Raw genomic sequence first — 19,027 nt, 5'->3', positions numbered from 1 at the left:
TAAAGTGTCACCTCACCTGGAAGGAGTGTTTGGGGCCCTGAATGGTAGTGAGTGAGGTGGTGTAGGGGCAGGTGTAGCACTTGTTCACCTTGCAGGGATAAGTGCCAGGAGGGAGATCGATGGGAAAAGAGTTGCATAGGAAGCAATCTCTGCGGGAAGCAAAGGTTGTGGGGGCGGGGGGGGGGGGGGGGGGGGGGAAGAAAGTTGTGCTTGGTGGTGGGATCCCTTTGGAGCTGGCGGAAGTTTCAGAGAATTATGTGCTGGATGCAGAGGCTGGTGGGGTGCTGAGTGAGGATGAGAAACCTTGTCCCTGGGAGGTTGGGGTGAGAGCAGACGTGCGTGAAATGAGAGTTGTGGTCGAGAGTATTATTGATGGTGGAGGAAGGGAAGCCCCTTTCTTTGAAGAAAGAGGTCATCTCCTTTGTTCTGGAATGAAAAGCCTCATCCTGAGAGTAGATGTGGTGGAGATGCAGGAGTTGAGAGAAGGGGATGGTGTTTTTACAACACCTTGTATTCCATCTGGGTAGCCTCCAACCTGATGGCATGAATATCGATTCCTCAAACTTCTGGTATGGCTCATCCCTTCCCTCTACCATTCCCCATCCCTCTTTTACCTCTCTCACTTTATCGCCTTACCTGCCCATTGCCTCCCTCTGGTGCTCCACCCCCTTTTCTTTCTTCCAATTGCCTTCTCCTATTCCTATTTCTTCTCCTATTAGATTCTTCCTTCTCCAGTCCTGTATCTCTTTCACTAAACAACTTACCAGCTCTTTACTTCACCCCTCCCCCCTTCCTCCTCCTGGCTTCACCTATCACCTTGTTTCTCTCTCTCCCCTCCCCTCACCTTTTAACTCCACCCCTCATATTTTGTTTTCCCAGTCCTGCTGAAGGGTCTCGGCCAAAATGTTGACTACTCTTCCGTAGTTGCTGCCTGGCCTGCTAGGTTCCTCCAGCTTTTTGTGTGTGTTGCTTAGATTTCCAGCATCTGTAGATATTCTCTTGTTTGAGATGAGACTGGGGGAAGTTTTCAAATTGTGATTTGTAAAGATTTCATAACATCAGGTACAGCTGAGATTCAACAGACTAGGACTGGTCATATTCAACGAGGTTAAGCAGGCTGTTGTGTCATGGTGAGTTTAGAGGAGTAAAATGTGATCTCAGTGAAAAGTTCAGAACTCAGAATGGGACTGATAGGCTTGATGCAGAATTTGTGTGTCACCTGGCTGGTGTGTGTTTTTCTAGAAATCAGTTCTCTTAAGTCGTAGACTGTTGATTCAGGACAACCATATAACAATTACAGCACAGATACAGGCCATCTCGGCCCTTCTAGTCCATGCCGAACACATACTCTCACCTAGTTCCACTGGCCCGCACTCAGCCCATAACCCTCCATTCCTTTCCTGTCCATATACCTATCCAATTTTACTTTAAATGACAATACCGAACCTACCTCTACCACTTCTACTGGAAGCTTGTTCCACACAGCTACCACTCTCTGAGTAAAGACGTTCCCCCTCGTGTTACCCCTAAATTTTTGCCCCCTAACTCTCAACTCATGTCATCTTGTTTGAATCTCCCCTACTCTCAATGGAAAAAGCCTATCCACGTCAACTCCTATCTATCCCCCTCATAATTTTAAATACCTCTATCAAGTCCCCCCTCAACCTTCTACGCTGTAAAGAATAAAGACCTAACTTGTTCAATCTTTCCCTGTAACTTAGGTGCTGAAACCCAGGTAACATTCTAGTAAATCTTCTCTGTACTCTCTCTATTTTGTTGACATCTTTCCAATAATTTAGTGACCAGAACTGTACAGAATACTCCAAATTTGGCCTTACCAATGCCTTGTACAATTTTAACATTACATTCCAACTCCTATACTCAATGCTCTGATTTATAAAGGCCAACATACCAAAAGCTTTCTTCACCACCCTATCCACATGAGATTCTACCTTCAGGGAACTATGCACCATTATTCCTAGATCACTCTGTTCTACTGCATTCTTCAATGCCCTACCATTTACCACATATGTCCTATTTGGATTATCCCTACCAAAGTGGATGCTGTCCAAGTTGCTTGCCATCTTGAACAATGTCTCCCATCCACTCCATAATATACTGGTTAGGCACAGGAGTACATTCAGCCAGAGACTCATTCCACCGAGATGCAACACTGAGCGTCATAGGAAGTCATTCCAGCCTGTGGCCATCAAACTTTACAACTCCTCCCTCGGGGTGTCAGACACCCTGAGCCAATAGGCTGGTCCTGGACTTATTTCCACTTAGCGTAATTTTATTATTATTATTATTATTATTAATGGTTTTATATTGCTATATTTCTACACTATTCTTGGTTGGTGCAACTGTAACAAAACCCAGTTTCCCTCAGGATCAATAAAGTATGTCTGTCTGTCTGTCTGTCAAAATGTAGCACCTCAAACTTATCAGCATTAAACTCCATCTCCCATCATTCAGCCCACTCTTCTAACTGGCCTAAATCTCTCTGCAAACTTTGAAAACCTACTTCATTATCCACAACGCCACCTACCTTAGTATCATCTGCATACTTACTAATCCAATTTACCACCCCATCATCCAGATCATTAATGTATATGACAAACAACATTGGATCCAGTACAGATCCCTGAGGCACACCACTAGTCACCGGCCTCCAACCTGACAAACAGTTATCCACCACTACTCTCTGGCATCTCCCATCCAGCCACTGTTGAATCCATTTTACTACTTCAATATTAATACCTAACGATTGAACCTTCCTAACTAACCTTCTCTGCGGAACCTTGTCAAAGGCCTTACTGAAGTCCATATAGACAACATCCACTGCTTTACCCTTGTCAACTTCCCTCGTAACCTCTTCAAAAAATTCAATAAGATTTGTCAAACATGACCTTCCACACACAAATCCGTGTTGACTGTTCCTAATCAGACCCTGTCCATCCAGATAATTATATATACCATCTCTAAGAATACTTTCCATTAATTTACCCACCACTGACAGGCCTATAATTGCTAGGTTTACTCTTAGAACCCTTTTTAAACAATGTTACCACATGAGCAATACACCAATCCTCCGGCACCATCCCCGTTTCTAATGACATTTGAAATATTTCTGTCAGATCCCCTGCTATTTCTACACTAATACTAGGACTCAAGGTCCTAGGGAATATCCTGTCAGGACCCGGAGATTTATCCACTTTTTTATTCCTCAAAAGCACCAGTACTTCCTCCTCTTTAATCGTCATAGTTTCCATAACTTCCCTACTTGTTTTCCTTACCTTACCTTACACAATTCAATATCCTTTTCCTTAGTGAATACCGAAGAAAAGAAATTGTTCAAAATCTTCCCCATCTCTTTTGGCTCCACACATAGCTGTCCACTCTGATTCTCTAAGGGACCAATTTTATCCCTCAATATCCTTTTGCTATTAATATAACTGTAGAAACCCTTTGGATCTATTTTCACCTTACTTGCCAAAGCAACCTCGTATCTTTTTAGCTTTCCTAATTTCTTTCTCAAAATTCTTCTTACATTCTTTATTCTGCATTCACGGATGCAGAGAGGTTTCTTCAAAGGGCAAAGTACATTTAATATCAAGGTGTATATATACAACCTTTAGACTCGTTTTTTTGCAGGTAGGTACAAAGCAAAGAAACAATAGAACCCATTTAAAAAAAACATTCAACAAAGACTGTCAAACACCCAATGTACGGGGGGCAAAAAGAACAAATTAGGCAGACAAAAAATACACAGAACAAGAACCACAGAGTCCCCAAAAGTGAATCCACAGTTCAGTGCTGAGGCGAGTGAAGCACTGTAATGGGCTGTAACAGCTCTCAGTGAGTATGTTCACAGGAGGGATATTAAGGCAGGCAGGAGATTGAGTTGGTGCAAGGAAATGGTATGAGTATAGAAAATTAGCTGTAAATAGTGGAGCCTGATGGATTACTACTTGTATCGTTTTTCAGAGCTGTTACAAGAGACACAAGATTCTGGACATTTCCCAGACTGGTTGATTAGATGCTGAGCCTGAAAGAACAGTTATGTCTGACAGTCAGTTTTGGTGTCAATGTTTCAGTAATTGCTATTATCAGAAATACTTCAGTTACTGCCGCAGCCCGATTACAGCACGTTTCAGTAACCTGGCAATGTTAACTGAGACTGGTACTGTCAATTTTTGTAACAGAATTGAGGCAGTATTTCGAGTGAGCTGTTGTCATGATGTCTTTCTTGTCTTGCCTACAGGAGGCTGTGGCTGGGGCCGCGGTGCTCGGTGTTAGTGGTCTTTCAGCGCCAGGGCTGGTTACTCCAGCACTTACCCTGGCACAACCACTGGGTGCATTGCCACAAGCGGTCATGGCAGCCCAAGCCCCAGGCGTCATTACAGGTCAGTAACATGTTCACTACAGCTGTGGCGTATTTCTTAACTGGTTACTGAGTTGATTTTATCTTACAAGATGTTTTATTGTTTAATAAGATGTTGGTTATATCATAAGATCTTACAAGAAGTTTATAAGATGCCTAATTACCTCTACTTCCATCACTTTCCCTGGCAGTGTTTTCCATGCACTTAACAAAACCAAGCAAAAGCCTCATAAATCTGCTTAAACTTTTCCTCTCATTTTGAAGCTACGCTTTTAAGTGTCTAACATTTCTATCCTACAGAAAAGACATTGGCCACCTGCCCTGAATCTGCCTCTCATATTAAAAACCATAGGATGTAGGAACAGGATTAGGCCATTCGACCATCAAGTCTGTTCTGCTATTACGTAATGGCTGAATTATTAACCCTGTCAACGCCATTCTGCCTTTTTCGTGAAACCTTTGACACCTTTAGTAATTGAATCTGTCAAGCTCTGCCTTAAATATACAAAATTACTTATTCTGCACAGCTGTCTGTGGCAATGAATTCCAGATTCACCACCTTTTGATCCAAGTAGCTGTCTTTCTCCCCACTATTGGAAATATCGTCTCTGCATCCATTCTGTAAAGTCCTTTCACCATTCAATAGGTTTCAATGAAGTCACACATCATTCTTTTGAATTCTAGTGAATACAGGCCCAGAGCCAACATATGCTTTTCATATGGCAAGCCTTTCAATCTGGAATCATTTTTGTGAACCTGCTTTGAACCCTCTCCAATTTGAGAACAACATTTCTCAGATGAGGAGCCCCAAACTGCTCATGCCTCAATGTTACATCCTTTTGTACTCTGGTTGTATAAAACATGGAAAACCTACAGTACAATAAAGGCCCTGCAGCCCACAATGCTGTGCTGAACATGTACTTCAGAAATTACCTCGGGTTACCCATAGCCCTCTATTTTTCTAAGCTCCATGTACCTATCCAGGAGTTTCTTGAAAGACCCTATTGTATCCACCTCCACCACCATTGCTGGCAGCCCATTCCACACACTCACCACACTGCGTTTAAAAAAAAACTTACCCCTGACATCTCCTCTCTACCTACTTCCAAGCTCCTTCCTGCTAGCCTTATAATTTTCTAGATCTCTATCATTGCCTAGTTTTTTGAACCTTTTATAAGCTTTTCTTCTTGACTAGATTTCAACTGCTTTTGTACACTATGGTTCCTGTACCCTACCATCCTTTCCCTGCCTCATTGGAACATACCTATGCAGAAAACCACACAAATATCCCCTGAACATTTGCCACATTTCTGCCATACATTTCCCTGAGAACATCTGTTTCCAATTTGTTCTTCCAAGTTCCTGCCTGATAGCTTAATATTTCCCCTTACTCCAGTTAACTGCTTTCTCAACTTGTCTGTTCCTATCCCTCTCCAATGCTGTGGTAACCGATGGAATTGTGATCACTATCTCCAAAATGCTCTCCCACTGAGAGACCTGACACCTAGGTCCATTTCCCAATACCAGATCAAGTACAGACTCTCCTCTAGTAGGCTTATCTACATATTGTGTCAGGAAACCTTCCTGAACACACCTAACAAACTCCACCCCAACTAGACCCCTTGCTTTAGGGAGATGCCAATCAATATTGGGGAAATTAAAATCCCGCATCACGACAACCCTGTTTTACTGCACTGTTCCAGAATCTGTCTCCCTATTTGCTCCTCGATTTCCCTGTTACTATTGGGTAGTCTATAAAAAATACCCAATAGAGTTATTGACCTCTTGCTGTTCCTAACTTCCAACCACAGAAACTCAGTAGACAATCCCTCCATGACATCCTCCTTTGCTGCAGTCGTGACATTATCTCTGATCAACAGTGCCATGCCCCCACCTCTTTTGACTCCCTCCCTTTCCTTTCTGAAACATCTAAAGCCTGCCACTCTGAGTAGCCATTACTGCCCCTGTGCCATCCAAGTCTCTAAATGGCCACAACCTCATAGCTCTAGGTACTGATCCATGCTCTAAGCTCATCTGCTTTGTTCATGCTACTGTTACGTATTCAGGCAACAATAAATATATGTGAGTTATTCAAGGGTTTTTATAACAAATAACACATTTATTAAACACTGAAAACAAACCCCCCAAAAGTAAACAAACACTAACGTAACCGGAAATCAGCTGCTGTGCGGCAGCTTAAACAGTTCTTAAAGCGATGCAGCTCAAACAGTTCTTAAAGCGATGTTGCAAAAAGTTTTTTAAAGTGGTATTGCCAAAAGTTCAAAATGCTCAGTCCATTTAAAAGGAGAGACTTTTTAAGACGATTTAAATTCTCTTTCACGTCGGTTTTCTTCAGTCTCCAAAGTCGAACTCTTCCCACGAAGAATTTTATGAAACGTAACGGCTTAAAGGCACTGACCTTTCCTTCCACACTGTCCTCAATCTTTTCTGCTACCCAGCAGAGATTAACGCAACAACAGTCAACGAATTCCTTCCGAATAAGGATCAAATAAGGTCGAACCTGTTTCACCGTCGAAATTCGATTCTCCTCGATCTTTAACTCCCGAACTCCGATCTTCACTCTCCACTGATTCTTAACTAGCAGTATTGTAAAGAAACTGCTGGCAATGACCTTTTAAACTTCAGGCATTAGATAAAACTTTATCTTTCAACTAAACTGCGTCATCACATTAAATCATGCAGTGGCATGAAGTCAACATGGCAAATCCAGCCACGAACTGCCCCACCCCACAGGGAGGGGTCTTCCTCTTATACCCTGTAAAAAAAAACCTGTCACATGATCTCTACTGGCAGGAAAATGACATCACTCCACCATCACAAGACCATTACCTCAAGTCCAGTATAGCTTCAACCCCAGTCACGTGACAAGGGTACCACTGTCACGTGTCTTGAGCATGTAACACTACGCCATGCATTAAAATAGACACATCTCAAATCATCAGTCTGAGCGTATCCCTTCTCTATCACCTGCCTATCCTCCCTCTTGCACTGTCTCCAAGCTTTATGTATATGTGAGCCAACCGCCCCTTTCTGCGTGTCTTCAGTTCGGTTCCCACCCCCCAGCAATTCTAGTTTAAACTCACCCCAACAGCTTTAGCAAACTTTCCCGCCAGGATATTGGTCCTCCTCGGATTCAAGTGCAACCCGTCCTTTTTGTACAGGTCACGCCTGCCCCAAAAGAGGTCCCAGCGATCCAGAAATCTGAAACTTTGCCCCCTGCTCCAATCTCTCAGTCATGCATTTATTCTCCACCTCACTCTATTCCTATTCTCACTGTTGCATGGCACAGGCAGTAATCCCAAGATTACTACCTCTTTGGTTCTGCTTCTCAGCTTCTTTTCTAACTCACTGTAGTCTATTTTCAGGACCTCCTCCCTTTTCCCTCCTATGTCATTGGTACCAATATGTACCACAGCCTCTGGCTGTTCACCTTCCCACTTCAGGATATTGCGGATGTGATCAAAAACATCCCAGACCCTGGCACCTGGGAGGCAAACTACCATCCATGTTTCTTTCCTGCATCCACAGCATCGCCTGTCTGACTCCCTAACTACAGAGTCCCATTATCACCATCCGCTTCCTTCCCCTTCCCTTCTGAGCTGTGGGGCCAGACTCTGCCAGAGGCACGGCCACTGTTACTTCCCCTGGGTAGGTTGTCTTCCCCCCCCCCCCCCCACCCAATAGTACTCAAACAGGAGTACTTATTAAGGGTGACAGCCATTGGGGTACTCTCTGGTATCTGACTCTTGCCCTTCCCTCTCCTATCTGTCTCCAGATTGAATGCTAACATTGCATTTGCCTTCCTCTCTTCTGACCCAACCTGCAAGTTAACCTGTAGAGAATCCTCCATCCTTTTTTCTGATTTCTGAATTTTCTCCCCACTTTGAAAATAGCTCACTCCTTTATTCCTACTACCAAAGTGCACGAGCATGCACTTCCCTATACTATAATCCATCTGATACTTTGCCTGTTTTCCCAATTTGTCTGAGTCCTCCTTCAGTTTGTTTCCGCAACACTACCTGTCCCTCCACCTACCTTCGTGTCATCGGCGAAGTTGGCCACAGAGCCTCATCGAAATCATTGACATACAGAAGTGGTCTCAATACTGACCCCTGCTGTTACATCTTGTAACTCCAAAATATAGAACTATTCGGAAGAAAAACAAGTGAGTCCGAAATGTGATTCTAACTTTGTTTTACTTTAAGCAAGGCACGCGCGTATCATGTGGTATGGAATTCACATTTTTGCATATAACCCGTAACGAACTGGCTTGCCCACAGAAGGCAAAGAGTGGTTGTAGATGGGTCATATTCTGCATGGAGGTCAATGATCAGTGGTATGCCTCAGGGATCTGTTCTGGGACTCTTAAATCTTCCTGATTTTTATAAATGACCTGGATGGGGAAGTGTAGGGATGGGTTAGTAATTTTTGCTGATGACAAAGTTGGGGGTGTTGTGGATAGTGTGGAGGGCTGTCAGAGGTTACAGAGGGACATTGCTAGGATGCAAAACTGGAGTGAGAAGTGGCAGATGGAGTTCAACCCAGATAAGAGTGTGGTGGTTCATTTTGGTAGGTCAAATATGATGACAGAATATAGCATTAATGGTAAGGCTCTTGGCAGTGTGGAGGATCAGAGGGATTTTGGGGTCCGAGTCCATAGGACACTCAAGGTTGCTGTGCAGGTTGACTCTGTGATTAAGAAGGCATATGGTGCATTGGCTTTCATCAATCGTAGGATTGAGTTTAGGAGCTGGGAGGTAATATTGCAACTATATAAGACCCTGGTCAGACCCCACTTGGAGTACTGTGCTCAGTTCTGGATGTGGAAACCATAGAAAGGGTGCAGAGTTCAAAAGTACAAGGATGTTGCCTGGATTGGAAAGCCTTATGAGAATAGGCTGAGTAAACTTGGCCTTTTTCCTTGGAGAGATGGAGGATGAGAGGTGACCTGACGGAGGTGTATAAGATGATGAGAGACATTGATCACGTGGATAGTCAGAGGCTTTTTTCCAGGGCTAAAATGGCTAGCATGAGAGGGCACAGTTAAGGTGCTTGGTAGTAGGTACAGAGGAGATGTCAGGGGTAAGTTTTTTTTACTTAGAGAGTGGTGAGTGCATGGAATGGGCTGCTGGAGATGGTGGGGGAGGTGGATACTATAGGGTCTTTTAAGAGACTCCTGGATAGGTACATGGAGCTTAGAAAAATAGAGGGCTATGGGTAACCCTAAATAATTCCTAAGGTAAGAACATGTTCGGCACAGCTATCTGGGCTGAAGGGCCTGTATTGTGCTATAGGTATTCTATGTTCTGTGTCTCTATGAATTATTAGAATAGACATGAATGCTTAAATATTACTGAAATATTAAATGCACACCTGCAGCACACCAGTAGTCACCAGCAGCCAACCAGAAAAAGCCTCCTTTATTTCCACTCTTTGCCTCCTGCCAGCCGGCCAGTCTTCTATCTATGCTAGTAGCTTTCCTGTAATACCATGGACACTTGCCTTGTTAAGCAGCTTCACATGCAGCAGCTTGTCAAAAGCCTGAAAATCTAGGTAAGCACCATCCATTGACTCACCATTGTGTATCCTGCCTGTTTTATCCTCAAAGAATTCCAACAGATTTGTGAGGCAAGATTTTCCCTGAAGGAAGCTCTGTTGACTTTGGCCTATATTGCATGTTTCTCCATGTATCCTGAAACCTCATCCTTAAGAATGGACTCCAGCGTCCTTCCAACCCTAAGGCTAACTGGCCTATAATTTTCTTTCTTCTGGCTCCCTCCCATCTTAAAGAGTGGAGTGACATTTGCAATTTTCTTGTCTTCAGGAACCATGCGAGAAGCTAGTGATTCTTGAAAAATGCCTTCATAATCTCTTTAGCCACCTGTCTCAGAACCTTGGGTGTAGACATTCTGGGCCAGGTGTCTTCCACTTTCAGACTGCTCACCTTTCCAAGCACCCTCTCAGTAATAGCAATGATACTCGCATCTGCCCCCTGCCAGTCTTGCATTTCTGCAAGTGTCTTCCACAGTGAAGGTGCAAAACAATTATTAAGTTGCCGTCATTTCTTTGTCACCCAGTACCACCTCTCCAGCATCTTGGAGAATTTGCACGGTTCTTCTGCAGACTTTGGCTGTCTTGCCTGCATTTGTTTCTCCAGATAATCCCAGACAGCCTCTATGATGTTGAGATTGGGGCTCTGTGGATTTGGATATTGCTTCCTCAGCACTACCTCCTCTCCACCTATCTTCGTATCATCTGCAAACTTTGCCACAATGCCATTATCTAAATCATTGAAAAACAGTGTGAAAAGGTAGCGGTTCAGTGCTGACCCTTGAGGAACACAGGACAGCTCCTTTGAAATAATAACACTAGGAATTTAAAGTTAATGACCCTCTGCAACTGCTTTCCACTAATGAGGACAGGCTCATGGACCTCTGCTTTCCTTCTCCAGTCAACAATCAGCTCCTTCGTCTTGCTGACATTCGAGTAAGTGGTTGTTATGTTAATTCTCAGCCAGATTTTCAGTTTTCAGTGTAACAGTGAGGACCATTGTCTCTTGCAGGTGTCACTCCAACTCGTCCAACTGTGTCTTTGCCAGTCAGTATCCCGCAGGTGGGGGTGGTTAACCCTGTCCTTGCCACACCTCCAGCAACTACTGGTACAGCGGAAGTGAAGAAGGAAGATGATGAGAAGTTGCTGGACACTGAGCGGCTGGAAATGTTGAGTGAGCAGGAGCATATGAGCATTTCCGGCAGCAATGCCAGGCATATGGTGATGCAGAAGCTGCTGCGCAAACAGGAGGTGAGTAGAATCGGCTGGAGGTAACATCACCGAAAGCTACAGTGTTAAGAGCCAGTCAACACTGAAGATATTAGTAAGAGAAAAAGCAGGAGGGAGTAGAGTGGGGTTGAAGTAACTGTCACTGAGAACCAGTGAGCAGTACAGAGATGTTAGCAAGCTTGGATGCAAGGAAAACAGTGTGGTGCCTCATTTCTGACTGGGCCCTGCTTGGAGCCACTCCCCAGTTCATGATACTGTACCAGGTGGGAAAATTGGTTGTGGAAGGAATTGAAAGGTTGAATTGGAGCGTACACAAACTAGCCTTGTCTATGAGTGGAAAGTACTTGATTGCGAAGACGAAGAGGATTTCTCTGGGCAGTTCAGAATGAGGAGGGATCATCTTGAAATCAGAAACTGGAACTCTTGTTCATCCTTGTCTTCCCAAATTGATGACCCCGAATCAGAATCATGTTTGTTATCACTGGCACGATGTAAAAATTGTTGCTTTGGGTGCAGCAGTGTAGTGCGAACACATTGCTACAACTTACAACAAAAGTAAATAGTGCCGAAAGAAAAACAAGGTAGCATTTATGGAGTTCAGAAATCTGATGCTGTGGGGGTGCGTGTGGTTGGGAAGAAGCTGTTTGGAAAGTGTTCAGGCTCCTGTACCACCTCCCTGATGGTAGCAATGAGAAGAGGGCATTTCCTTGGATGTTGTTAGTCCTTTATACTAGATGTCTCCCTTGAGGCATTGGTGAGGAATGTTGTACCCATGCTGGAGATGGTTGAGTATAGCCTTGTGTGATCCAGTGCATTGCTTGGCAGTGATGCAACCAGTAGTTGTGGTCTTCCAGATGAGACAAAATGAGGGTTTAAAGAGGAATTGATCTATTTGCAGATAACCTTTTACCTTGAGAAGTAGCATTGGGGTCCAGGAAACTTGTTTTTGTGTTTCTGTACTGGTGCTGGGTTTGGAGGGTGCAGTCAGGTCCATGCCATGGCATTGTAACTTTCAATAACTGGTGCTTCTTGTTTCAGTCTACAGTGATGGTCTTGCGGAATATGGTGGGTCCCGAGGACATTGATGATGATCTGGAGGGCGAAGTAACAGAGGAATGTGGTAAATTTGGGGCTGTGAACCGTGTGATCATCTACCAGGAAAAGCAGGGCGAGGAGGAGGATGCCGAGGTGATTGTTAAGATCTTTGTGGAATTTTCCATGGCTACGGAGATGCACAAAGCCATCCAGGCTCTTAATGGGCGGTGGTTTGGAGGACGGAAGGTGGTCGCAGAAATCTATGATCAAGATCGGTTTGACAACAGTGACCTATCTGCATGAACTCGAGGGCATGGCGAACTGTGGTGAAAGGACGTGGGCTCAGCTGTGGTTCAGGGACCACATTCAGCAGCTGATGTCCCATCACCCACTCGAAGCTGGGACCTCGGGCTACTGCACATGGACCCAATGCGTTTCCACTTCGTCAACTGACACAGTGCTGTGTTTGCCTGCTTGTTCCACTCTTCTGTTTCTCCACTCGGCTTCAGAACCCGGTGGGCCAAGGCGCAGACCTGTAACAACATGGAGCAGTCTGGGAGCTTAGCCCGGACCACCCAGTTCATCCTTGGTGAATGTGTCACTGGTTAGATGAATTATTTCAGTGGGTGATTCCGTCAGTGATGATCACAGAATGTTTAGGGTTTGTTGCCCCAGATGAAGCTATGGACTTGGGTTCTCCGGTGATTTTGACCCAGAGTTCAGGTCCATGGCGTCAGCACAGAACACGTGGATTTGGCCTAGATTCACAGACTGCTCTCCAGATGGTTAATTCAGTATGAGTGTTTTTTTTTTAAACTCTGTTTTGGCTGCAAAATGTGGACATTGTAGGCAAGTTACTGTTCATTTCTATTAAAGAAGTTATTGAATAAAAACACTTGCAGTGATTGCCTTGTCTGTTCTGGCAGTAATTGGAAAGAATGGAAAGAAGATTTATGAAGATATTGCCAGGACTGAGGAACAGCAAGAGGTTGGACAGGTTAGGACTTTATTCCTTGGAGTGTAGAGGACTGAGCATGACCATAGAAGTATACAAAATCATGAGGGGCATTGATGGGCAATACGCTCAGCCTTTTTCTCCAGGAAAGGAACTCAAACATGAGGGCATAGGATGAAGGTGAGGGGGGATTTTAAAGGGACCCAAGGATCAACTTAAGGGGGTGAGAGCTACTTGGAATAAGCTGACAGAGGAGGTAGATGAGGCGGGTATAATTGTGAGTTGAAAATTTTATTGTTACTTATTTCAGTGATACAGGCCCTTCCAGCCCTTCGAGCCTCAACATCCAGGAATCCCAGAATCCTGATTAACCTAATCATGAGACAATTTACAATGACAAAATAACCTTCTTGGTATGCCTTTGGACTGAGAGGGGAAGCTGGAACACCTAGAGAAAACCTATGCATTCTATGGGGAGGATGTACAGGGACTTCTTTCAGAACAGTACTGGGACTGACCTCTGAACTCTGGAACTCCCAGAGCTGTAATTGTACTAACCGCCACACTACATTGGCTCCATCATCAGCAGCAATTTCTTATAGATCTAACAAAGTCCCAGAGTCTCAAATCATACATTTCACCTTTTCACATTTATGAATATACCTATGTGGGCATTGACAGTTTCCAGCTTCAATATTTTTAGCTGATCTCCACAACAGTGCAGATATCAAGGGTTCATTATTTTGAAGTTTGCAGTCATATTGTAGGGATACATTACATTCCTCATCATTTGTCAAGACGATTCTCTTATTTATTTAGAGATACAGCATGGTAACAGGACCTCTGTTACTGTGCCTGTGGTGCCCAATTACAATCATTCATCTTGTGAAGGATCTGGGCCCAACATGTCGACTGTTTATTCCTGTACATAAATGCTGCCTTCCCAGCTGATTTCTTTAAGTGTTTTGTGTGCGTGTATGTTGTTCTGAATTTCCAGTGTTTCTCTGTTTATCCTACTAATCCTTGCATCTTTGGAATGTGGGAAACCAGAACACCCAGAGGAAACCCACATGGTCACAGGGAGAATGTCCAATCTTACAGATAGTGGCGGAACTGAACCTGGGTCACGTGCTGTAATAGTGTTACACTACGGCTACACTTCTGTGAAGGGTTGTCAGCTTAAAATAAGACCAGAAGACAGGAGTAGTATTAGGCCATTCAGCCTACCAAGTCTGCTCTGCCATTACATGGCTGATTCACTATCTCTCAAACCCATTTTCTGGCCTGATAACTTTTGACACCCTGACTAATCAAGAGCCTATCAACTTCCCCTTTAAATAAAACTACTGATTTGGCCACCACAGCTGCACGTGGCAATGAATTCTATGGATTTGCCACTCTCTGGCTAAAGGAAACCCTCCTAATTTCTGTTCTAAATGGACGATCCTCTTTTCCTCTTCCTATAGATTAGGCACAGCAGCTAGCATGATACTATTATAGCTTGGGCTGTCAGAGTTTGGAGTTCAGTCCTGGTGTCCTCTGTCAAGAGTTTGTATATCCTCCCCATTGAATGCTTGAGTTTTCTCTGGGTGCTCTGTTGGAGGAAACAAGTCTAAAGATGTGCTGGTTAGTAGATCATTGTAATTTTTCCCAGGATTTAAGGCTAGGGTTAAACTGGGATTTGTGGATTGCTGGGAATCATGGCTCAACGAGCCAGAAGAGCTTACTCTGACTTCTCAGCACATTCTGTTTCTCAGACTAGTGACATCTAGTCTCAGCCCTGTCCGCCAGTAGAACTGCTGGTTCAGTTTCAATTATCGTGGCCTCCAGTGATGTCTGTGGGATATCTGCAAGTTTTCTGAGACCTATGTGTATTCTGTCCTGACCAGAGGTTCTGGTTTCCTTCCACATCCCACAGGTGGATTCGCCGGTTGCTGTAAATTGCCCTCGGTGAGTGAGGTGGAATATTGGAGAGGTGATTGGAACGTGGGCAGATTCAATGATGCTAACATTTCTGTACCATGATTGACTCTTGAGGTCTAGTTTCATCGGCACCGTGAAATGTTCTGTTGTTGGAGTTGTATTTCATAGAAACAGGCCCTTTAGCCCTTTGTCGATCTTCAGCACTCTGCTTCTCATAGGGATCACTCTATTCAAGTCCCTTGTGCATTTGTCCCTCACTGATCTCCTTGCAGGCACCTACTCCTGGTGCCCCTTCTCCATCCCTTTCCCTCATGCTTCACTATCAAATACCTCCTTCAGCCCTTTACCTCTTAGACCTATCTCCTTCCAATTCCTCACCTCCCCCTCCCACCCACCTACCTTCCCCCTCACTTAGCTTCAGCTATCACTTGTATTCCTGCCCAAACCCTTCCTCATTTTGACTTCTTTCCCCTTCCCTTCCTTTCGGGTGCAGACAAAAGGAACTGTATGTTCCTCTCCATTAATGCTGTTTGATCTGAGTTATGCCATTTTTTTTTGTTTGAGCATTCTGTGTCTATCCTAATCCAAAGGGCTCAGGGTAAATAGCACAGGTGAGACAAATGAGTCTGGAGATCTGGAGCAGCACGGGATGCCAGAGGAAGTGAGCGGGTTGGCCAGCATCTGAGAAGGGAAATGGACTCATCGTTGGGAGTTCTGATAAAACGTTTCAGTTCTCTCCATCCTTTGCCCTTTCCTGCAACTTGAAAGTTACTTGATTTCTTCAAATCTCTGAAAATCCTACCAGTAAATGTCCCAATCTCCACTGGTGCAGTTTGATCTGAGTGTTTTATTATTTTGAACCGTTATTGCATTTCCAGCACCTGCAATTTCTTGCCCTTTCATTAAGCTTTTAGGATAAGAATTGTATAAGGGGTGTTAATTTGCAAGGGGGTAGGAAAATGTTTATTGTTGACAGGCCATTCACGGGAGTGATTCTCATCTGTGAGACTGGTGCTGGAGTCCTGTCGGCACAGAGCAGCCTGGCCCATCTTCAGCAGTTCAGCTAGGTACAGTCCCTTCAATTATCCTGTGCATTTTTGAGAGTGATGCAAGTGGAACAAGCTGCTGCAGAAAGTACTTGAAGCATGTACACTGATGGCATTTAATAGACATTTGGATACATTGTGGAGAGGAAAGCTGTAAGTGAAACAGGCCAAGCATGGCAAATGGGATTCGCTTAGGTGGGCACTTGGTTAGCATGGATGTGTTGGGCTGAAAAGTCTGTTTTTGTGCTGTATTACTCTGACTGACAACAGGAACAAATTGTACCTGTTAATAACCTGTGTTAAAAGGTGGGGGTGGGGAAGAACTTAGTAGTGAGAAGAAATCTTGTTCAAATCTCATTTGTTGCTTCATGTCAGTGGGTTGTAATTGCCAGCAGGTAATCAGAACACACCGGATGCCACAATAGCATGGGGGTTAGTGCGACGCTCTTCAATTCCACCATCATCCCTAAGGGGCCTGAACGTGCTCCCCGTGGAATATGTGGGTTTCTCGGGGATACCTTGTTTCCTCCCACAGTCCAAAGATGTACCTAGTAGGTTATTGTAAATTGTCCCCTGATTAGGTTAGGGTTAATTGGGTTCGTCAGGGGTTGCTGGAGTCGCAAGAGCGTACTTTGCGCTGTATCACCAAATTAATGTGAAACAGGAGAATGAGCAAAAAGAGCATTTGACCTGGCTGATATCCTCAGACATCTACCAGATAATAGACAATAGACAGTAGGTGCAGGAGTAGGCCATTCAGCCCTTCTAGCCAGCACCGCCATTCACTGTGATCATGGCTGATCATACACAATCAGTACCCCGTTCCTACCCTCTCCCCATATCCCTTGACCCCGCTATCTATAAGAGCTCTATCTAACTCTCTCTTGAATGCATCCAGAGACTTGGCCTCCACTGCCTTCTGGGGCAGAGCATTCCATATATCCACCACTCTCTGGGTGAAAATGTTTTTCCGCATCTCTGTTCTAAATGGCCTACCCTTTATTCTTAAACTGTGGCCTCTAGTTCTGGACTCCCCCAACATCGGGAACATGCTTCCTGCCTCCAGTGTGTCCAATCCCTTAATAATCTTATGTGTCAATCAGATCCCCTCTCATCCTAAATTCCAGTGTATACAAGCCCAGTCACTCCAAGCTTTCAACATAGGACAGTCCCGCCATTCCGGGAATTAACCTTGTGAACCTACGCTGCACTCCCTCAATAGCAAGAATGTCCTTCCTCAAATTTGGAGACCAAAACTGCACACAATACTCCAGGTGGGGTCTCACCAGGGCCCTGTACAGCTGCAGAAGGACCTCTTTACTCCTATATTCAATTCCTCTTGTTATAAAAGCCAGCATGCCATTAGCTTTCTTCACTGCCTGCTGTACCTCCAAGCTTGCTTTCATTGACTGATGTACAAGAACACCTAGATCTCGTTGTACTTCCCCTTTTCCTAACTTGACTCCATTTAGATAGTAATCTGCCTTCCTGTTCTTGCCACCAAAGTGGATAACTTCACATTTATCCACATTAAACTGCATCTGCCATACATTTGCCCACTCACCCAACCTGTCCAAGTCACCCTGCATTCTCATAACATCCTCCTGACATTTCACACTGCCACCCAGCTTTGTGTCATCGGCAAATTTGCTAATGTTATTTTTAATTCCTTCATCTAAATCATTAATGTATATTGTAAACAGCTGCGGTCCCAGCACCGAATCTTGCGGTACCCCACTGGTCACAGCCTGCCATTCCGAAAGGGACCCGTTAATCACTACTCTTTCCTGTCAGCCAGCCAATTTTCAATCCATGTCAGTACTCTGCCCCCAATACCATGTGCCCTAATTTTGCCCACTAATCTCCTATGTGGGACTTTATCAAAAGCTTTCTGGAAGTCCAGGTACACTACATCCACTGGCTCTCCCTTGTCCATTTTCATAGATACATCCTCAAAAAACTCCGGAAGATTAGTCAAGCATGATTTTCCCTTCATAAATCCATGCTGACTCGGACTGATCCTTCTACTGCTATCCAAATGTGTCGTCATTTCCTCTTTTATAATTGACTCCAGCATCTTTCCCACCACCGACGTCAGGCTAACCGGTCTATAATTTTTTTTCTCTCCCTCCTTTCTTGAAAAGTGGGACAACATTAGCCACCCTCCAATCAGCAGGAACTGTTCCTGAATCTATAGAACATTGGAAAATGATTACCAATGCGTCCACGATTTCTAGAGCCACCTCTTTAAGTACCCTGGGATGCAGACCATCAGGTCTCGGGGACTTATCAGCCTTCAGACTCAACAGTCTATCCAACACCGTTTCTTGCCTAATATAAATTTCCTTCAGTTCATCCTTTACCCTAGTTTCTTTGGCCACTATTACATCTGGGAGATTGTTTGTGTCTTCCCTAGTGAAGACAGATCCAAAGTACCTGTCCAACTCATCTGCCATTTCCTTGTTCCCCATAATAAATTCACCCGTTTCTGTCTTCAATCGCCCAATTTTGGTCTTAACTATTTTTTTGCTATTCACATACCTAAAGAAGCTTTTACTATCCTCCTTTATATTCTTGGCTAGTTTATCTTCGTACCTCATTTTTTCTTGGTGTATTGCCTTTTTTGTTATTTTCTGTTGCTCTTTAAAAGCTTCCCGCTCATCTTTGCTATGTTATACTTCTCTTTTATTTTTACACTGCCCTTTACTTCCCTCGTCAGCCACAGCCACCCCTTAGGATCTTTCTTCCTCTTTGGAATGAACCGATCCTGCACCTTCTGCATTAGTCCCAGAAATACCTGCCATTGTTGTTCCACTGTCTTTCCTGCTAGGGTATTGTTCCATTGAACTTTGGCCAGCTTCTCCTTCATAGCTCCATAGTTCC

The 19,027-nt window shown here is 44.2% G+C and overlaps 1 protein-coding gene across 3 annotated transcripts in view; it reads left to right on the top strand.

Moving 5' to 3' along the window:
- LOC140732487 (poly(U)-binding-splicing factor PUF60-like) overlaps positions 1-13,113 on the top strand; it is an 81,783-nt gene extending 68,670 nt beyond the window's left edge. For all 3 annotated transcript variants that reach the window (XM_073055232.1, XM_073055229.1, XM_073055230.1), the window contains 3 exons: positions 4,265-4,406; positions 10,968-11,206; positions 12,224-13,113. In XM_073055232.1, coding sequence (XP_072911333.1) covers positions 4,265-4,406; positions 10,968-11,206; positions 12,224-12,523 — 681 coding nt within the window. In that variant the 3' untranslated portion in view covers positions 12,524-13,113. The remainder of the gene's footprint in view (positions 1-4,264; positions 4,407-10,967; positions 11,207-12,223) is intronic.
- Positions 13,114-19,027: the final 5,914 nt, after the last annotated feature.

Source organism: Hemitrygon akajei, chromosome 8 (genome assembly GCF_048418815.1).
Source record: "Hemitrygon akajei chromosome 8, sHemAka1.3, whole genome shotgun sequence".
In the NCBI taxonomy this organism is placed as follows: domain Eukaryota; kingdom Metazoa; phylum Chordata; class Chondrichthyes; order Myliobatiformes; family Dasyatidae; genus Hemitrygon; species Hemitrygon akajei.
The sequence above is the reverse complement of the archived record's forward strand: the minus strand, read 5'-3'. Positions and strand labels throughout refer to the sequence as shown.